This window comes from Mycteria americana, chromosome 6 (assembly GCF_035582795.1).
Source record: "Mycteria americana isolate JAX WOST 10 ecotype Jacksonville Zoo and Gardens chromosome 6, USCA_MyAme_1.0, whole genome shotgun sequence".
NCBI classification, from domain to species: domain Eukaryota; kingdom Metazoa; phylum Chordata; class Aves; order Ciconiiformes; family Ciconiidae; genus Mycteria; species Mycteria americana.
In genome coordinates this window covers 34367008-34389372 of record NC_134370.1, presented here as the reverse complement: position 1 = coordinate 34389372, position 22365 = coordinate 34367008, and the positions used below count along the sequence as shown (strand labels likewise).

Sequence of the window (22365 nt, the reverse complement as noted above, 5' to 3'; positions counted from 1 at the left end):
TCCACATCGCCTTCTGGGCTTCAATTGGCTTCTATAGGACCAGCACATTTCTCCTTGCAGGATGTGGACCTGTGGTGTACTGAATATTCACTATTCTATAAGACTGTGTGTGCTTTAAGTTTAACAGTTTGGTATTAGCCTTGTTAAGCTTCTTTCACTGTAAGTTACTGTCTTGTCTATAAGACAGATCAAGCAGGTTTGACAAATTACTAGTGTAACTTCAGGGAAAGGTACGTTGAATGAGTTGTTTGGATATTTTAGCTCCATTTCTAACTCCAACTTTAAAGAAAAAAAAGCCCTCTAAGTTACTTTCAATGTCAACTCTCTGAATGTTATTGCTGTATCAGAGGATATGTATGCTGTAATGGGATTCCCAGAAATACTGTCTTCTGGCATGAGTACCTCCTGTGATGCAAAATGTGGTTGATGATGATTTTGTTCAAAATGCCTAAGAATAAGCTGAGTGTTCTGGGGGATGATAACAGTTAACAGGTTTGTCCTTGCCAGGAAGTTTTTGCGTAATCTATTGTTCTTTGACTGCTTCTCTAATGTTACCTTTTGAGAAATGTAAAGTTGAACAGGTCTGTCTTTGAGCTGATACAAGAAATCTCCTCAAAAGGTACCAAGACACTACATCTTGTAGAAAAAGTGTACTCTTCTTTTAATGGCCTCTTGTAAAATGATTTTGTAAGGTTTACGTATTTGTGCTTAATACGGCATACAAAATGTATTAATCTCTGTGCTCGTTTTGACATGATATATTGTGCATGAATAAAACCTGATTCAGTTGCTTTGCTTGCTCACGTTTATCATATACCATACTTTCCATATTTCATGTATGACATATGCTTCTTAAAATCATTTCATGTACGGTTTTACTTTAGTTTTTACCAAACAAAAGGAATATCGCATGAGAAACAAATGCAAAAGTTCCTTTTCTTTCTTTCTTTTTATTATTTTTTTTAAAAATATTGACTCAGAAAAGCTCTTGCTCTTATTGGCTTTGTGAGTGTGAAGCATATCCGAATTGTGCATGGGAGATATAGACTTGAATTGATTCCAGTTGCTTCACAGTTTGCACATCAATTGCCTGTCACTTAAAGGAATTTTGGGTTCTGCATGAAATAGTTCTGAGTGGTTTAAAAAAAAGATTTTAGCTATATAATGTCATTTTACACAAGTTTATATTTTGTATAGGTTCAATATCTGAATAGAACAACAACAACAGAAATTATTAAAAGGATAATTCTAATAGTTGTGCAAAGCAGAGACATACCTAAACAGGCAAAATAGAACTGATACGAATATTTCAGAAGTAGCACATCAGAAAGTCAATAGGAAGTAAGAGAAGAAATTTTGATGTGGCTTTATTTTTACCTTATGGATTCCTTCTTTGTGTTTTCTGTTCTTCATTGTTTGCAGATTTGGTTGCTATGTGCTTTCTGTCTTTCATTTCATGTTGCTTTTTGATTTGGACCCGTCATCAGTATATGGCTCATTCCTATTTTTTTTCTTTCCTTTTTTAAATCTTCTTTTGCCTCCTTCATCCGAACTCATGCAAACAATTGTACTTGCTTTTTGTAATATTACAACGTTTACTGACCAATTTTCTTCTCTGGTCTCTCTGTTTTTCAATCATTTTTGTTGATTTTTATGTTTGATTTTAATTTAACAATTTAAGAAACAGTTGAACGGAGTGCAGGAGCAACAAGATCCCTACCTGCTACTTACTCATACAAGCCATTCTTTTCAACACGGCCATATCAGTCATGGACAACAGCTCCAATTACAGTGCCTGGGCAAACCAAATCAGGCTTCACTTCCTTATCCAGCTCTTCCTCTAACACTCCTACAGCTTCCCCATTAAAATCAATATGGTCTGTTTCTTCTGCTTCTCCAATCAAATCCACATTAGGAGCTTCTACCACATCTTCAGTTAAATCTGTTAGTGATGTAGCATCTCCGATTAGATCATTTCGGACAATCTCTTCACCAATAAAAACTGTGGTATCGCAGCCTCCATACAATATACAGGTTACTTCAGGCTCTTTTGTCAGAGCCCCCGCAGTCACAGAAGCTGCTAGTCTAAAAGGGCTGGCATCCACTACCACATTCCCCTCTCGGACATCTCCAGTGACTACAGCAGGATCTCTCTTGGAGAGATCATCCATAACCATGACGCCTCCAGCATCCCCCAAATCCAACATTAACATGTACTCTTCAAGTTTGCCACTTAAATCAGTCATCACATCAGCATCTTCACTTTTATCGTCCCCTCTAAAGTCAGTGGTGTCACCTGCTAAGTCGGCAGTTGATGCTGTTTCATCTTCTAAAGTCATGATGGCCTCGTCTCTCTCGTCGCCAGCAAAACATGTAGCTGGGCACACAGATGTACCATTGCTTAATGGATCTGTGTCACCTCTGAAATACCCATCTTCTGCCAGCCTAATAAATGGATCCAAAGCTGCAGCTGTTTTTCAAGACAAGATCGCTGCAGCTGCGCATTCTGCAAGTTGTGCTGCTAATGCAGTTGCTGACACGGCTGAGAGAGTGTTTTCAACAGCTACAACAATGTCATTTTCTCCACTCAGGTCATTTGTGTCGTCAGCACCATCAGCTTTCCAGTCGATGAGAACTCCTCCTGCAGGTGCTTTGTACACAGCCCTTGGGTCAATATCTGCAACTACCTCATCAGTAACTTCATCAACAATAACAGTGCCCGTATATTCTGTAGTTAATGTTTTGTCTGAACCAGCATTGAAGAAGCTCCCAGAGTCGTCTTCACTTACAAAATCAGCTGCTGCGTTACTGTCACCTATTAAAACATTGACTACAGAGGCACGCACGCAGCCTCCCTTTAATCGAACTTCATCTCCGATAAAATCATCCTTGTTTTTAGCACCTTCTGCTCTCAAATTGTCCACACCATCTTCTTTATCCTCCAGTCAGGAGATACTGAAAGATGTTGCTGAAATGAAAGAGGATCTGATAAGAATGACTGCAATATTGCAGACAGATGTCGCAGAGGACAAACCGTTCCAACCTGAGATACCAAAAGAGGGTAGAATTGATGATGAAGAGCCCTTTAAAATTGTTGAGAAAGTAAAAGAGGACTTAGTGAAAGTTAGTGAGATTCTGAAAAAAGATGTGTGTTTAGAAAGTAAAGGGTCGGCTAAAGTATCCAAAAGTGATCAAGGACACCTGTCTGAGGATGACTGGGTAGAGTTCAGTACAGAGGAGATTGATGAAGCGAGACAGCAAGCTTTGACAAGCCCTCCTATATCTGTTCCAGAGAAGGTCCAAATTAAAACTAAAACCATGTCGGAAAAGGATTATAGCTTGTCAAAAGTTATTGATTACTTAGCAAATGATATCGGTAGCAGTTCATTAACAAACATAAAGTACAAGTTTGAAGAGGGGAAAAAAGAAGGTGAAGAGAGACAAAAACGTATTTTAAAACCAGCTATTGCTTTGCAGGAACATAAACTTAAAATGCCTCCAGCCTCCATGAGGCCTTCAACATCAGAAAAGGAGTTATGTAAAATTGCAGATTCCTTTTTTGGAACAGATACTATTTTAGAGTCTCCAGATGACTTTTCTCAGCACGATCAAGATAAAAGTCCCTTATCTGACAGTGGCTTTGAAACCAGGAGTGAAAAGACACCTTCTGCCCCACAAAGTGCTGAAAGCACAGGGCCAAAACCACTTTTCCATGATGTACCCATCCCTCCCGTCATTACAGAAACAAGAACTGAAGTAGTTCATGTTATCCGCAGCTACGAACCATCGTCTGAAGATATTCCAGAGCAGAAAGCGGAGGAGCTACCGGCCTCAAAACCTACCCCTACATTTATGGAGCTGGAGCAAAAGCCTGCTGGATCTATTAAAGAGAAGGTTAAAGCTTTTCAAATGAAAGCCGGCAGCAGCGAAGATGATGACCATAAGTGTGTCCTTAGCAAAGGTGTCCGAGTAAAAGAAGAAACTCATATCACTACCACAACTAGGATGGTTTATCATAAACCTCCATGCACTGAAAGCACGTCTGAAAGAATTGAGGAAACAATGTCTGTTCATGACATAATGAAAGCCTTTCAGTCTGGGCGTGACCCTTCCAAAGAACTGGCAGGTCTGTTTGAACATAAATCATCAGTAACATCCGATGTTAGCAAGTCTGCTGAAACTTCACCACAACATGCAGAGAAGGACAGCAAAATGAAACCCAAACTGGAGCGAATAATAGAGGTCCATATTGAAAAAGGTAATCAGGCTGAACCTACTGAAGTCATTATTAGAGAAACAAAAAAGCATCCAGAAAAAGAAATGTATGTATATCAGAAAGACTTACCTCGGGGAGATATTAACTTTAAAGAGTTGGAAAAACATGATGCTTTTCCTTGTTCAGACGAACAAGGTCAGCAAGAAGAAGAGGAGCTCACGGCGGAAGAGTCACTTCCTTCTTATCTGGAATCCTCTAGAGTTAACACTCCTGTGTCCCAGGAAGAAGACAGTCGCCCTAGTTCTGCTCAACTCATGTCTGATGACTCTTACAAAACACTGAAGCTTTTGAGTCAGCACTCAATAGAATACCATGATGATGAGTTGTCAGAACTAAGAGGGGAGTCTTACAGGTTTGCTGAGAAAATGCTTCTTTCAGAAAAGCTAGATGTGTCTCATTCTGATACTGAGGAGTCAGTTACTGACCATGCTCTACCCCTTAGTGCAGAGTTACAGGGGTCCGATAAACGATGCAGAGAAAAAGTAGCTACTGTCCCCAAAAAAGAGATTCTCTCCAAAATCTATAAAGATGTATCTGAAAATGGTGTAGGTAAAATGTCCAAAGATGATCATTATGATAAAGTGGCAGTGTTACACTACACTGGAGATGTTAGTAGTCCAAAACATGCGATGTGGATGCGCTTTACTGAGGACAGATTAGACAGAGGTAGAGAAAAGTTGATATATGAAGACAGGGTGGACAGGACTGTTAAAGAGGCAGAAGAAAAACTGACTGAAGTATCACAGTTTTTTCGGGATAAAACAGAGAAGTTGAATGATGAGCTACAGTCTCCGGAGAAAAAGCAGCATAAAAAAAATGGCAAAGAAATACATTCTAGCCAGAGCTCTGCCAGCAGCAGCCCTGAGAAAGTTCTGCTCTCTGAATTACCATCGTCTGGTGATGAATGGAGTAAGGTGAAGCAGTATGCACATGATGGGAAATGCTTTCCCAAGGTGGATGAAAGAAAAGCGTCCAGTTTGCCCAGCAGTCCTGAAAAAAGGATATTTGTGCAACCTGAAGAGGACTCTAACCAGACTATGGAACACAAAGGAAGTGCACAGCAGACTGGAGTACCTGAGGTTTCACAGACTGGATTTCAGCTGAAGCAATCAAAGCTCAGTTCCATTAGGCTTAAATTTGAACAAAGTATAAGTCCAAGGAGTAAGGACATAACTCAAGAAGAAAAAAAGCTGGATGGTCAGTCCAAAATTCCAGTAAAGAAGTTGCAAGAAAGTAAGTTACCAGTGTATCAGTTTTATTCCAGAGAGAAACACGCAAAGCAAGTAGAGGTCGTTGATGGGAGCACAGCTTTACAGAAAGAGGTGAAAATACAGGAAGATTTTGTTCCAGGTAAAGGGAAAGCTATCGAAGACTTCCGTGCTTCAGACACACAAAAACAAAGAACTGAGATGAGTAAAGGCGTGCCAGAATACTTTTCAGAACCGCAGGCAAAAGACCTGGCATATGGCTCAGACTCAACAACGAAGGGACACTGGGACAAAAAAATCTATAGGACGTGGGAAAGTCCTGGAACTTCTAATCATAAAACACAAAAAGAAAAACTTTCACATGTGCTGGTTCCAGATACAGTAAAAGAAAACCATGTTGATCATGCTGAAGCTAAAATTGACAAAAAAAGTGAATTTATCACTGTGACAGAGCACAAACTGGCAGCAAATGGAATTAATTCAGAAGAAGTGAAGGAACTGACTGTAAAATCTCCCTCGAAAAGGGTTTTATACAGAGAATTTGTTGTCAGGGAGGGGGAACGTAATGGTGAAGTGGCTGATAAAATATCCAAAAGGAAAGAAGAAATTGCTGTGTCCCATATTCCAGTCAGAATTGTTGAGGAGAAGAGAACCACGCTTGATGGTGTCTATGAACTTTCAGCTAAAGTATCTCAGTCAGCTGTGATTAAGGAGCAAGTTGAGAGGCAGATTGATTATGTGGAAGATGAAAAAATAAAGCATTCAGAAATCAGAAAAGTTACCAAGCAGCAGAGCTCGATAGGTCTAAGTCCTCCTGTTGAGGAAATGGAGATATCCCCTAGCAAATCACCAGATTCTTTAGAATGTAGTCCAGGAAAGGAATTTCCTTTGAGTGAGTTAGTTGACTCAGGTGCCAGTGATTACTTGGATAAAGTTGCACCACTAGTAAGCACTGAGGGAGTAAAAGAAATTAAGACCTTACCTGTTTATGTCAGTTTTGTTCAAGTAGGAAAGCAATATGAGAAGGAGGTGCAACAAGGAAATATTAAAAAAATTGTCAGTCAGGAGAGTAAGACAGTACAAGAAACAAGGGGGACATTTTACACAGCTAGACAGCAAAAACAACCTCCTTCTCCACAAGGTAGTCCAGAAGATGACACACTAGAACAAGTGTCCTTTATAGACAGCTCTGGTAAAAGCCCTTTAACACCAGAAACACCGAGTTCAGAGGAAGTGAGTTACGAGTTTACATCTAAAACACCCGACTCACTAATAGCTTATATCCCAGGCAAGCCCAGTCCTATACCTGAGGTATCTGAGGAATCAGAGGAGGAAGCAGAGGCTAAGTCAACATCTGTAAAACAGGCAGAGGTTGAGGAACCACAGATTGACAAAGCATTACCTAATCATATAAATAAGGACTCTAATAAAAGACCCAAAAGTAACAGAGTTGCCTACATTGAATTCCCTCCTCCTCCACCACTGGATGCAGATCAAGGCGAGTCAGAAAAGAAGCCTCATTATTCCACTGAGAGTGAAATGGAGATGACAGAAGTGAACCTGCAAGATGAACATGACAAATGCCAACTGGCTGAACCTGTCATAAGAGTACAGCCGCCGTCTCCTGTGCCACCGGGAGCAGATGTCAGTGACTCCAGTGATGATGAATCTCTCTATCAACCTGTTCCACTTAAAAAGTATACGTTCAAACTGAAAGAACTGGAAGATGAGCAGAAAGAAACCTCAAAACCCAGAGCCCCTGAAAAGATTGAGAAACAGAAAGAGTTAGGACATCCCACTTCTGGGAAACCTAATGAGTTTGACATTGGGCTTGATTCACCCCAGAACGATGTAGTGCAAAATGGGAATAACAATGACCAGTCTGTCACAGAGTGTTCCATAGCAACCACTGCAGAATTTTCCCATGATACCGATGCGACAGAGATTGACTCTCTTGACGGTTATGATTTGCAAGATGAAGATGATGGTTTAACTGAGAGTGATTCTAAACTTGCAGGTCCGGCAGTTGAAACCAAAAAGGACATATGGACTACAGAAGGCATTCTAAAGCAGACTGATCGCTGCTTTAGCCAGAGTAAGCTGGAAGTCATTGAGGAGGAAGGCAAGGTAGGCCCTGAAGAAGACAAGGCACCTTCGAAGGGTCCAGCTTCTGAAAAAGCCGGAGATAAGAGTGAACAGAAGTCAGGGGCACAGTTTTTCACTTTGGAAGGCAGACACCCTGACAGGACTGTATTTCCTGATACGTATTTCAGTTACAAAGTAGATGAAGAATTTGCAACACCTTTCAAAACGGTGGCCACCAAGAGTCTAGATTTTGATCCATGGTCCAATAACCGAGGTGACGATGAAGTGTTTGAGACTAAATCAAGGGATGATGAGGCTAAGCCGTTTGGTCTGGCAGTGGAAGACAGATCTCAAGCAACAACACCCGATACAACTCCAGCCAGAACTCCAACAGATGAAAGTACGCCAACTAGCGAGCCCAACCCCTTCCCATTTCATGAAGGGAAGATGTTTGAGATGACTCGCAGTGGTGCAATTGACATGAGCAAGAGGGATTTTGTTGAAGAAAGACTCCAATTTTTTCAGATTGGTGAGCATACTTCTGAAGGGAAGTCAGGGGACAAGGGGGAAGGGGATAAAAGTACAGTCACTGCCATCACACAGCCACAGGCAGGGGACAACACTGTAGAAACAAACCTAGAGAGACCAGTAGAAACAACAGCAGTTGAACATAAGCCCATCATCCAGGCCAGTGGAGATTGCATGGAGCAAACACTTGGTAGTAACTCACTGGAAAAAGCATCGGCAGCGGTAAACGCTTCTAAAGTTGATCCCAAATTGCGCACACCAATTAAAATGGGAATTTCTGCTTCCACCATGACTCTGAAGAAAGATGGCCCTGGCGAAGTGACAGATAAGATAGAAGCTGTGATGTCAAGTGGTCAGGGATTAGAAAATGAAACTGTAGCAGTGATTGCGAGTTCAGCTTCTAGCCAGACAAGCTGTAGGCAAACAGAAAACACTGATTTTCCAAAAGATAATTTTAATAACAACAACAATTTGGATTCATCTGCTGTCCCTACAGATGATATTACCTGTAATGTAGTGCTAAAAGAACATTTGGAACCGAAATGTTCCCTCCAGAAAGCTAATCAAGCGAAAAGCACTTCAGGAAAAGGTACAGGGACAACACAAGGACACAGAGTAAGAGATAAGCAAAAGCCACATGGAGAGCAGCAAAAGTCAACAGACTTGGTAGGGGCTAGAGGAAAATCAAAGCTTCCTGTAAAGGCCAGCTCAGTAAAAGAAGTCTTTTCACAAAATAATCTCCAGAGCAATACAGGGAGTAAAGTGAGAGGGGCTAGTAAGCCTGACAAAGCAAAACAAAATAATGCTTCTCCCTGTCTAGAAGCAAGGTCTAGGATTCCTGTAAAAAACACACATAGGAGTAATCTAGCTAGAAGAACTCCAGCCCTGCCAAAACAAGAGCAGGTAGAGAAAGAAAAACCAAAACAGCCTCCTTCTAAATTACCAGTAAAGGTAAGATCTACCTCCGTCACCATGACAACAGTTAAAGTAAGGAAAAATCAGCTTAGGGAGGTATGTAAACATTCTATTGAATATTTTAAGGGAATTAGTGGTGAGACATTAAAGCTTGTGGATCGTCTATCTGATGAAGAGAAAAAGATGCAGTCAGAGGTCTCTGATGATGAAGAAGACAGTACATCAAGGAACACATCCTTATCAGAAGCTACTCAAGTTTACCAGCCTTCCATTACATCGAAGTCTGCTAGAGACATGAGAACAGAGGCAGCATCTATAAAATCAAAGATTGAAAAGGCCGACAGTGAGAGGAGGAGGAGTAAGAGGACTGGTGAGAATGAAGGCAGTCAGGTTTCTGGAGCTCTCATGGCTCACCTCGTGGAGATCAAGCCTAGTTTGTAAAACTTTCAACTTGTTGATCCTAGTGCATGAACTGTTGTGATTGCCTGTGGAGTGACTTAACTGTAGTTTTCATTCTGTCATTGTCATCTGTATGTGCTGTCTTATACTCTTCTTTCTTCCTTTAAACAAATCCTGTACTGTAGAAAGCTAGTGAAGCATGCCGAAGACATTCATGTAACTAAAAAATTGATGTAACTCAGAAATTGAAAGATTTCTTTTGTGACAGCAAATTTATTCTGTCAAAGTAGAGAAAATAGATTATAATCTGGTCTTGGTGGTTTCCACCAGTAATCGAACAACTTGTGTACAGTCTAACAGCTAGATTGTCAGCATGTTTGGTTTCATTACACGACATCATGTAGTTTGACATTTGGCTTTACACAGGTGAAAATATAAAAGCTGTGAAAAAAATTTGCTTTGTAGGTTATTAGGACACACAACCATTCTAGTAAACAGTATAAGCACCAGCAACTTAGTCAAATTAAAGCTATTATTTATAATAAACTATTGTCCAGTATTGTGGTTTGCTGTGCAAAACCTTTTTAATTGAGAAATTGTAAATCACAGGTCCACAGAGTCCATGTGAACGAACAGATATAAGGATGGCAATTGTAGCCGATCACCTAGGACTTAGCTGGACAGGTAAGCTTTTCTGCTTTGATATTGAAATTAGTCTTTGCTATTACATTTTCAGGTAGTTTTTTACCAAAAGCCGCAGCAAGGCTGCATCAGACTCTCACGAATTCACAGTAAGCCCAGCCTCCCAAACCATGTAACACATTGCTGGGCAAAGATGCCTAACAGGAAATAGCCGTGAAGAATTATCCCATGGTCTTGCAATAAATCAAAGAGAAATTAATAGGGAAAATGGCTAAAATGGCTCTCCTCTCAAGGCGTTCACCCAAGGACTTGAGAGGATCTCTCTACTCACGCTCAGGGCTGCCTCTGTATCTGGCCAGCAGTTTCCCCAAAGCCCTGGAGATGGCAGGGAGCCCAGCAGTGCCCCAGCAAGCCAGTGCCATGTGTGGGGTGGCCCAACCATATCCCCGCTGGACCTCTATATGCTGATAGGCAGAGCTGGCCCTTCATGGGCTTACAGTTGTCACCTACGCCCAGTCTCCCTGGGCGTGGGTGACAACAGCACCGGTGCTGAGCTGCACAGCGAGCTCGCAAAGGAGTAACACTCACCAGAAACACCAGATTTTATAAATTAACGGTGATGAGGTAGTCTCCATGGAGCTTTTTTTCACCATGTTTAAGTGGCTTACTGGGTATAAATACGATAATAGCTCACAGAGATGACGGAAATTCAAAATTATGTCTGTCTTAGGAAATTAACGTATGAGTATATAATGCCGTGTTCATCGTTATCTGTAAAGTTTGTGTCAGGTAGTTTTGTCGACATCTGTGTGAGATGAAGAAAGATAATATTTTTAAGCCTGACAGGATGATTGAGGGATTTGGGCTTTGTTTGGTGTTTTTGTTGTTGTTTTCTTTTCTTGCTTGCTTTTTTTTGTCTTTATAGAACTGGCAAGAGAACTGAATTTTTCTGTGGATGAAATAAATCAAATCCGAGTAGAAAACCCAAATTCTCTTATTGCGCAAAGCTTCATGTTATTAAAAAAATGGGTTACCAGAGATGGGAAAAATGCTACAAGTAAGTTCAAGTAGTTACTTTTGTTGTTTATAATTTACAGCCCATTTCATCTGTTGCCTGCTCTAAACAGGTTAAATTGAAGAAAACGTTATGAATGTCTTTCGCAAACCACTGATGGAAAAAAAAATTTTCAGTTATATTTTTACCAGAAGTCAGAAACGTGTCATATTTATTCAATATATATGCAGAAGGAAATAATCTGTTCTCTGCATCCATAATTGATGGGACTAGTAATGAACTTAAATTCCAGTAAAGAAAACATTAGGGATAACTTTCCAATAGCAAGGAACGTGAAACATGGAAATAGGCTGCCTGGAAAAGTTAGGTAGTCTCGCAGTGTTGCAGGTCATAAGAAAAGACTAAACCACCTCCTGCAAGGAGTGATGGCAACACTGATTCTGCGCAGATTCTGCTGGTTTTACCTGTGCATTTCACTTGAATTGCTCAAATTGAAAGAGAGGCTTTGATTTTTGCGTTAGGTCAATGGTGTTCGCTACCATTCTCTAATCCGCACACTCCTACACAGTATTTGAGTCTACTTTGATCTCTTTCACCGTAAAAGTAATTTCCAGTATTACTGTGTTCTTGCAAGATTACTGTAAATGAGATTTCATGATGTACTGCATGAATAGCCTTACATGCATCATTACCTGCAGGGCTACCTATTCCGTTGTTCCTCGAAACAGAATGGTAAAAGGATTTTTACAGTCCTTTTACGCACCAGTAAAAGGATTTTTTTTTTTTTTTGTAGTAAGTAAATATGTTCTTTAAGAACTCTCTGACCTTATTCTGTGTGCCTTTTGTGTTGTAATATAATTATACTTGGGGGAGAGGGAAGACTCTTAATAGATGTATATCTTGAACAAGTAGGCAGCAGAATGACTACTTAGACAAATGATGGGGTTTGCTAGAACCAAAGGCATTGGGACAGAAACATATGCCAGCGATTTATAATTAACGCAATGTGAATGTAACTGAGAAAGACGATGGCACAGTTCTGCAATGCTTAACTTTTTTCTGACATGTCTTATTTGTTTTTCAGCTGATGCCTTAACTTCTGTATTGACAAAAATTAATCGAATAGATATTGTGACCCTGTTGGAAGGACCAATATTTGATTATGGAAACATTTCAGGCACCAGAAGTTTTGCAGATGAAAATAACGTTTTTCATGATCCCATTGATGGTAATTGAATTCCATGCTCATATTTAGTTCAGTGACATGTCCAATAGTACAATAATGTTGTATAAACTAGACTTTAAAAAAAGACAGTAAGTTCTATAGAAATAATTGTTTTTAATGTGAAGGCTTTTTCCTCTCCTAAAGCATGCTCGTGGTATGATACATAGGTTGCATATTAATATCTCAAAGAATAAGCCCAGGATCCCACAAACATATGCCTGGGTAAGCTTGTTCCCACCAGCCTCAGTGTCAGCTGACAAGTCCTGAATGTTTTCTCCTGCAATAGTTGTGCCTTGATGCTTGCCCCTGTATATTTTTCATGTCCTTGGTATCGTATGCTTTCCAAGTTACCTGGAAATACATATATTCTTTGGCTTCCTGTCTAGATAAGTAACTAAGAATTCTTTGAAGAAAAAAAAGAAGGAAGAACAAGGAGAAAAAAGTGCTTAGTAATTGCACAGAGTAAATGAATGTGCAATTTACTACTAAGCCTCTTTGAGACAAGCGAACATCAATTACTTTATGATTTTTCACTTGGACCATTTCTACAATAGCAGTAGAAAAATAAGAAAATGTTTTATTACTGCATGAGAGAATATCTTTTTCCATCTACTAATGGGTAAAATTGTGTCATAATTTTCACATGGAAGCTGTACCAACTGTGAACAGAATTGTGCAGGTTAATTTTGAGCCAGATTAAAAGGATAAATGACGTTCTGCTTGTAAAACAGAATTGCCATAGGTATACTTATTTATCATGCTGAATTATAAAGATGCTAAATGTTGTTTTTTCTTCTTTTAAATGTTAGTTAACAGGCACTGGGTTGCTACATTCTTTACTTTGATTTTTGTCATGTGTATTATAAATAGCTCCTTAAATAAGATTTTTCTTTTGTAAGTAACATTTCTTTTGCTTTTCGTAATTTGTTCAAGTATGTATTGAGCTTTCTCTGCATTTTAGTAGGATTTTTTTCTTTAGAGCATATAAGGTCAGTGTACCTCCATTATTGAGCAGCATTGCTGGTCATTGAATCATTGCATTACAGAAATAATTTTCTGTTGACATTTTAAGAAAGTTGCTCTTGAAATGTTGCTTGCGCCTTTTAATAGTAGCATCAATGTTTTTACGAAAAAAATGCGCTTCTCTGCAGTTGCTTTCTGTCTCTCCTCTGAACCTTCCTCAAGCTTCCTTTCCTCACCAAGACCAGACCACCTTTGCCTTTCTCTCAGCTGATTCAGGAAAGAAAAAAACCAAACCCTGTTAATGCACCTCCCTTTGCAGGCAGCACAATGTCAAGTTAACCCCACGGCATATATTTTTTCCTTTTGTAGGTTACCCAACCTATTATTTGCTGGAAAGCAAACTTCAGATTTTGTTGTAATTTTTATGTGTATATTCAGTTTAATCCTTTTGTATGGTTTTCCCATGTTTTCATCAATTTTTCTTTTCTCTCTTTATTTGATCAGTGTATCTGATTGTACCCATGTCACCAAGATCGCCTCACTCTCCAAGATCACCAAGATCTCCTTACTCACCACAGTCTTCTCACCTGTATAACTTTACTGTACCTGAAATATTCATATAGCTCTCCCTTGTTGTGTTTGTGTTCTCTTATCCCTTTGTTAACTTCCTTTTTTAGTTTTTTATCCTGCTGTGTATTTAGATCTACTATTCTTTAGTATCCTCATTAGGATCCATTTCTGTTCCTCATTCTTTAACTATTCCATTCTTGTGGCTCTATGGTTAAATTGGAGATATATATTAGTAGCATTGTATTGCTGGTATGGTATATTTTTATATAAAAGTATATTGAAAATGTGGACCTGTTTTAGAAATAAGACCTGCTGACAAAAAAGTGGCTGTCCTATGTTATCTACTTCTGTCTTTAAAATCTATTTATTAAACTTCCAAATTTAAAAAAATAAAAACTGGGAAAGAAAGATTTACACAATATGGCTGCAAGAGATTGTATTGGATTTAAAGGGACAACCACCCTTGTCCACATTTGATTTATTGCATGCTCATAAGACAATCTGCTATAGCTTGAAAATGTTAAAATGGCTGCAAACACAATTGCTGAAATCTTTACAGACTATATACAAAATAGTCAAAAGTACTGGCTTCACGGTACTGTTCACTGGCAGTACTCATTTTTTGTTCCATCTATTTAGGACAAAGTAAAGAAATCTATCAGAACTGCATTTGTTCTTATGCACCTGCACCTCCTCATACATTTCATACTTTAAGTAATTCATGAATCATTTGACATTTGCTTATTTGTTGCCCCATGCTTCATCCCAGTCAGTCCAAATGTGCTGTCTTCCTTAGGTTATCCCACCATTCAAGTGGAACTGGAAACTCCCACTGGGTTGCGCTTCGTGCCGCCCACCCCTTTCCATCAGGACGATTTCTTTAGCGACACCTCTAGCCTAGAGTCACCCCTTAGAACTCCCAGTAGACTGAGTGACGTGTTAGTGACCTCCCAGGGACAAGTAGATGGTACAGCAGCAGCACCGCCAGTGGTGACTGAGGAAGACACTTCACTGGACGACAGCAAACTTGATTTCTCAGTGCCTAGAGAAGGAACACCTAAAGATATTTCCGTAGGCGAGAGCCAGTTGGAGGAAGTGGACCTTAAGGATTTTCCACGGTACCTTGGTAGTTATGGCGGGATATCAAAAGATGCTAAACAAAGGCAGAGTGAAGAGACTAGTAAAAGAGGAGTAAGGATTGAACAGCCTGAGAGAGGAAAGTCTGGTACTGATGAGGAGATGACGGAAGAAAAGCTTAAATCTCTATTTGAGGACATTCATCTGGAAGAAGGAGCTGAGTCTGAGGAGATGACGGAAGAAAGAGTATGGTCAATTCTTAAAGGTGTTCAACAAGCAGAACACGAAATATCTTCAATTACAGGTTGGCAGCCTGACTCGTCAAGTGTCACCGAGCCACCGACGTCAGGATGCAGAATAGGTGGTAGCCTGCTAGATCGCTTGGATGATAGGTGAGGATCTTTGTATAAGAGTGTGTGTGCGTGTGTAAGCAAGCCTTCCCGTGCTGCTTTTACCTCCAGGAGCAGTGCTGAGGCTGCTGCTCCACTATGCTATGAGAATATGTATATATGCATGCATATATATATATATATATATACTTAAAAGAAAAAGTAATAGTTGACTCAATTTGGCCTCAGACATATTTGTCATTAAAAATGTGTATTTATTAGGTTTCATTCTTAAGATAGGTATTTCAGAATTAGTTTGTATTATGTTTAGTGGATACTTTTTGTGTCTTTATCTTGTGTATTTTCATTTTTAATTAAAGTGATGCATAGATGTAACTGAAATTGAGGACTATAAAATGTACGTTATCTGAAACCAGGATGTTACGTTACTCTTATTTCTCGAGTACCTTTTTAGCAGTCATCCTTTTCATTGCATCTCTTTGCCTTCCCTCAGATAGTCGTTACTGTTTCTATAAGCCAATTTTTAAATTGTCACTGTTTTTATAATGCTTACTTCAAGCATGTTATGTCATGCTGATCTACCAGACTGTTAAAGAGTTGAGTTACAAGGCATAAGAAGGTAAGAATGGTGATACCATATTCGTCTAGTTCCATATGTTGCCTCCCAACACTGCACTAGAGGATGCTCAGGGAAGGAGGAGAGTGGACGTATACGCTGTTTTCCTCCGGTACTTTCCCAGGCTCCGCTTGCTTTCAGCGTAATGACCTGCTGAGATGGATGCTTTCTACATATTTATCCTCAATGCATTTCTCTTGCATGAGCTTTTCCAGCCTCCCCTTGGACCTACTTAAGCTTTCAACATTCACAATATGTGTTGGCGTGTTCAGCCTTACTGGTACCCACTGGGTGAAGAGCTCCTGCCTGCCTTTGTTTTGAACGTGGCTCCCATGATTACTAATCGAAGGAGCCAGGTCTGCATGAGCTGTAAATCAGCAGAGAATGATTATCTGCAGAGTGATCATTTGTCTGTCAGCAGTTTACATCCTTTGCAGCTTTGGCTCAGGATGTTTTAAGGTTCCAGGTAGCATTAGATACTCTCTTATTGAATCCAGTGGGAATTCAGCCATTGATTTCAGCAAACTGATTGTCTTTCAGGACTGGAAAGCACTTGATCTACTACTGATGTGATTTCTGTTTTGTTAAGCAAGCATCGTTATTCTGCATTTTGTGTTGTGTTAAATTAGCACAATAGATCACTTTGAGAAGTAAAAGGGCTTCCTTAAGAAGATAACATCCATTTCCAACTAGATGAATTCAATTTGCTATCTTTTATAAGAGTTGTGCCAGCAAATAGCTATAGTATTTTCATGTGTACAGTCATAGTGCTTATCTGAAAGCAAGCAAAAATGCAAAAGAGAAGAAAACCGTGCATCAGAGATGCAGGTTAAACCTGTCCGTAGGTAATCTGAAGCAAAATTTTGGTCAGCTTTCTATCTTGTAGTAATCTTCCTTGCCTTTGGCTTTGTGTATTATTGGAACGCTGCACTGTCTAAGGATTTCTTTTCAGATACCAGTATTTTTTAAAAGGCATGACTTATCTGGAGTACAGATATTGTAGTTTGGGGGAAAAATAACATTAATTATTTGGTCATTACTCGTAATTGCACAGTAACAGATAGTTTCATCACCTCCTTAGTTAGAGAGCAGGTTAAAGAATTTAGTGCCTTGGGGATTTATCTTGTGATTATACAAGGGCAATGGTAGGTTTTGTGTATTTTTCCTTCTGTTTTTCCTCCCCCTCCTCCCCTCCCCCAACATACACAAGAGGAAGGGGATTAGCGTAAAACATTTGGCCTTGTTTCCAAGTGTTCACCATATTCTCGTTGCTTCTGAAAAGATACCATGATGCAGAAGACAAGGGTATTAAATAGATTGAATTTGCAAGCTGAATTTAAAATTTTACTTTCCTCTGTCTGAAACGTATGTGCTAAGAACGAAGGCTCAGTAAGAGGCTCAGTGCTTTCCCCTTCTGCGTCTGATTTAAGCACTGAATGGCTGTCTATTCTTTTTTCTTGTAGCTTGGACCAATGTAGGGATTCTGTTACCTCATATGTCAAAGGAGAAGCAGGGAAGCCAGAAACAAATGGAAGCCTATCCGAATCCACAACAGAGGCGAAAACTAAATCCTACATCCAGGAATCTTTAAATGATGTGGGAAAACAGAGTGACAAAGAAGCCCTGAAAACAAAGCCCCACATTTCAGCTGGTATTGATGAGCAAACGTTATCATCAACAGCATATCAGAAATCGTTGGAAGAGACTAACAAGCCAACAACAGAAGGCAACAAAACATCTGTGCCTGTCAGTGTGAAGAAGATGAGCTGGAGTACTTCTGAGGATGGCAAGCCAAGAACAAGCATCCAAGAGGAGGAGGGAGCAGTAATGTCTGAACAGAAGGTACAGTATGTCCTGTAATTATTAACTGTGTGAGGAGTCCCTACTGCTTGACATAATTTTTCGTAAGACTTGTAAAGTTGTTTGTGACAGGGTTGGTTGGGGGTTTTTTTTCATCCTTCTTTATGCCTTTTCTATTTATTGCTAAATTAAGAAAAACGGAAGGTAGTGGAAATTTATATTCTGTGGTGTGAATAGAAAGAGCTGGAGTCGGGGCAGGCAGAGGAGCCAAGCAGGGCTGCATAATCCTCTGCCTGACTAGCCCCAAGCCCTGGAAGAGGTTAGAGCAGCTTCTGGGATCACTGTCCCACATCACGGGGGAACAGGCCCCGTCCCCGCCCTGACACACCACCTGTGTGTCACCAAACAGGGCCAAACAGCTCAGCTGTCCTCCATCTGCTTCCAGTTAAGCTCATGCCACTGGTTTCCCCTCTTCTTGTGACATTTGAAGCAAGCAAAGGGACTCTTCGGCCCCTATCCTGCTCCTTGTCCCCAACACCCCCTGCATTTTTTTTACTCTGTTAATTTGCAGGAAAATAAATTTTGGGTAATACTTAATCTCCTCCTTATGTTTTTTGTTTCATGGCCTCATTCATCCCAACTCCAAAGCACATCCAGCCAAGAAGAATCAAAAGATTTCCAAATGTGTAAAGCGCTTTTCCAGGTGGTGGTTCTTTCTTAAAATACTGTAGAGGGGCTCCCCTTCATTTCTACCTTGCGTGGCTTGCACATCCTTAACTGCAGGACCTCAGTTATAAGTTGTTTTCTGGCAATGAAGATTTTAATAGCTTTCTCAGTTGCTTATAATTATTTCCCAGAAGCTTAAAAGTAAAGTTGATTCAAAGAATGGCTTATAGCCCCGTAGCTGCGTGCACCTCTCACCCCAGCAGTGGGAGGGTTGCCACAGAATAGACCACAGGGCCACCAGGGAACCAGGATGAAAAAGGGAATTGCAGAGTTTCTTCTACATTCCTCTCTCTGCTGAGATTGTCTTTTCCTGGGTGTAATACAGGAGGAGATTATAACTTCTGGAAGCGAGGTTTTTCAGTAGAATTGCTTCTACATTATATAGCTTTTTTTTTTTTTTATTGTAGCACAATGAAAATGTTGGCTGTGGTAGGCTGCAATAAATCATTCAAGTTTAATTAGTTAATTTTAAACTATTCTTTCGATTATACAACCAAGAGTTCTTTTATTAGATGGTAACATAATCAGTCTCAGCAGTTATGCAGCATATGATTGTTATTATCTTGTTATTAGTTCGTGACACAGTTGAAGCAGCGAAGATCTTTCCTAATGTTCACTAATTACTGGAATACTTAAAATGTAAGAGCCTTCTGCAAAGGCAGTTAAAGGCAGATGGCAGAGTTCCTTTAGTGTCGGTAGGCTTTGGGGCAGACCTCGAGCTGATATTATTATGCTCAGTTTAAACGCAGGGACAAGCGTAGATGCACACTGTAACATTCTGAGGGTGTGCAACAGTGCTGCGCTTCCCCCTCTGGATTGCCATCAGTAAGAAGATAAATTGTCATCCACTTTTGTGTTCTCTTTACTTTTGGATATCCCATCTGGATTGGGAAGAATAAGCGTGTGCTTTTCTTATGCGTGCTTTTTGCACTACTTTTGCTTTATTGGTAAAGGGTGATAATCTTATCTTCTAAATTACAAGTCTTTTTATAGACATGATCTTTGAATAAACTGGTATCAGAAAATAATGTGATTTCTAAACATGGGTGTCTCACAAAGCCTGAATGGGTAACAAACTAGTGTTTGTTAGAATGACAACAAGAATTGCTTCTAATAGCTTGTCAATATCTCTTCAAGAATATCTTCTAATATAATCTAATTTGAAGTCAATAGTTTAACTACTAACACAGTCCAATTCGTGGTGAGACATCTTACGTGCTCTCATGAAAACAGAAAGAGAATTTCAACTGCATATTTCTGCAAGGTGTTCTTCAGAAATGCTCCATAAAGAGAAAAGTATGAAAGAAACGGATTTATTTCTGTGGAAAGAAAGGGGGAACAAAATAAAATTACTAGTAAGAGATTTTTTTTCTGTGACCCATTGGGAAAGAGCTAAGAAGCAATAGTCATCCACCTGCAGGGTGAGGGCTGCATCAGTGTTTTGGCACACAGTTTGCAACAAGAGGTAAACTCAGACGATTGATGGTGGGCTGCTGCCTGGTGATGTGGATGAAACAAGTTGTTGGCCTCATCCCAAGTCCACCTAAATGCCCAAAAGCTTACAAAAGCAGTGCAGTGACAGTGTAGGCCATATAATTCTCTACGAATGCTCAAGCATCAGATTCCAGTGATCTTTTTAAATGAGAGGAGCGCAGCACCATTGCTCTATTATCCCAAAGAGGGTGATGTCTACTGCATGGTCGAGGTGATTCCCAGTGTCAGAATTCCATCACAAATAAACCACTTGAAGCTGTTTGTTAATAATAATTCTTCCTCCAAAACCTTCATGCCCTCTGGGAATCTTCTGCTTCTTGTTACTTCTTCAGGACAGGGTTGGATTATGATTTTTTTGTGTCTATATTTGGCTAGTGTCAGAGGACAGCAGGAGACTTTACACGCAGATGAATACTGTCATCCTGCCCTAAATGCTTTTTGTTATAGAGTCCTTTTTCTCCTCCACCCACCTATGCCTACTCTTATTTTATGCACCATTTCTGAGAAATGCTTCTTGTTTGGGATGTCTTGGGCCAGATTCAAAGACAGAAACAGAAATGCAGTTAGCAATCTCCACTATTCATGAATTTAAAATCAATTTTAGGCTGTCGTTGAGTAATTATAGAGAAAATTTTTGAATTTCTCTATTCAGAAGGTCGATTCAGCCGAACATCATGTGAGGAGAGCCTCTGCCCTGTGTCCGTCACACAGATAGGTATGAAGCCTTCCGCCAGGCATATGCACACAGAGGTGCTTAGCCCCAAAGCCGAGGAGCTCCTTGGGTTTCGGAAGGGAAAATGTTGGGACTGTCAGAGGGTGCCAGGACAGAGCAGATGTCTGTGTGCGGCTGTGGTACCTCCCGGCACCAAGCTGAGACCAGTGTCAGGCTCTTCCCCCTCACCCTGAGCTGACGTCTACCAGTTCCCTTCTTAAAAAATGCAGAATGATTGTACTTCACGCTACAGTTTTGCTACTTAAAAGCAGGTAAATACTGAACAGCAAAGCCATTTACATGGAGAAATTCTTCAAAATGCTTATTTGTAATCTTCTTAGTGGAGGCGCTCCACTGAATCTTTCTGTGTGACTGTCATCTTTTTTTATGAGGGAATTCAATTCCTATACCTTGTGAATCATTAATTTTTGAGGAGAAAAAAGCAAGCAGTTATGACAAGGTTTTTTTGTACACAAAATTTTTAACAACTTCGTAAGATTTAGAAATTCCCCGGGTCAGATGCATTCCAGATAACATTTTCTAAGACTTAAGAGCTGCCTGGATATTCCATACCTGCTATACTTGCCAAGCTACAGTATGCCAAGGAGCAAAAAGGCCTCCTCCCACCATATACTTTAAGAGCAAAACTGCGAGTCCTTATGTACATAATAGAGACAGGAAAAACACTGTCCGTGATAACCTCTGTTTTCTTCTCCTAGTCCTGATCAGCATGTTCTGTCTTGCAAATGTGCTGTTCAAATGTACTAAAACTGCATTTATTAGGAATGTAGTGACAGTGAGATTGAGAGTGATTCGAGCTCAGATGAAGAGCAGAGAATTACTACAAGAGTTTATCGACGGCGGTTGATTCTGAAGGTATTTTGTGATTTGCATTCCTGAGGCGACGTTGGCATGGGCGTGGGTCTGCTGTGTCAGAATGTCAGTTTTGGCATACTGGAGTCCCTCTGGTAGCGTGCTTTCCATTGCCAGTATGTATTTATAACCAAGTGCTAGGTGGCCTTTCCTTGCTTAACCCAGAGGTTTATGGTTGTCTTCTGCTGGAAAACAACTGTGCTGCATGGCATGTTGTGTCCTTCACTGCCACTGTTTTGCATGGCATCTTAAAGACTACAGCTAGGTGCAGTGTATTGGTCTGATCTAGAGCAAAATGAGTTGCAGGCAGCTATGGGTGACAATTTTTTGGTTTTTTTTCCATTTTCATTTAAAAAATTCTAAATTACAAGTTAAAAAAATGCAGGAATGCACACGAGTGGGATATAGGAGAGTATGAGCCATGTACTCTGGTTGAAACTTGTGGTCCTAAGTGCTTAATGTGTTCTGGAAAACCGCCTCAAAACAGCGGGTGATCCTGATTTAAAACCTACCAAAGTTAATAAGAGTCTTTGCATTGCCTTCAGTAGGCTTTATTCAGTATATTTATTTACAGATGGCCTTTATTTACAGCATACTATACTTTATATACTGCTAACAATGGCACGGTCATATAAATAATTGCATTTGCCCTCATAGTTTTTCTTGTATGGTCATATAGTATGGCATTATTTGCCTGCAGCATATAGCGTAAGAAAATAATTCTGCATCAGAAACCGTTAGCTTAATCACTCAGTAACTTACAGGATTTATTAGATTCTTATTAGAAAACCATGTAGTCAAGCCATGAAAAAGACAGTCAGCCACCAGAGTGCTATTACAGCACTAGCTGAGTTTGCCTAAGGTATAATTGTTACTTTAGGAATGATTCGT

At 40.0% G+C, this 22365-nt stretch overlaps 1 protein-coding gene across 1 annotated transcript in view; it reads left to right on the top strand.

Annotated features, from left to right (window-relative positions):
* ANK3 (ankyrin 3) overlaps nucleotides 1-22365 on the top strand; it is a 213935-nt gene that overhangs the window by 177441 nt on the left and 14129 nt on the right. Inside the window, exons 37-42 of the mRNA XM_075505280.1 lie at nucleotides 1688-9382; nucleotides 10021-10095; nucleotides 10979-11110; nucleotides 12153-12296; nucleotides 15208-15295; nucleotides 17333-17711. Of these exons, the coding sequence (XP_075361395.1) occupies nucleotides 1688-9382; nucleotides 10021-10095; nucleotides 10979-11110; nucleotides 12153-12296; nucleotides 15208-15295; nucleotides 17333-17711 (8513 nt within the window). The remainder of the gene's footprint in view (nucleotides 1-1687; nucleotides 9383-10020; nucleotides 10096-10978; nucleotides 11111-12152; nucleotides 12297-15207; nucleotides 15296-17332; nucleotides 17712-22365) is intronic.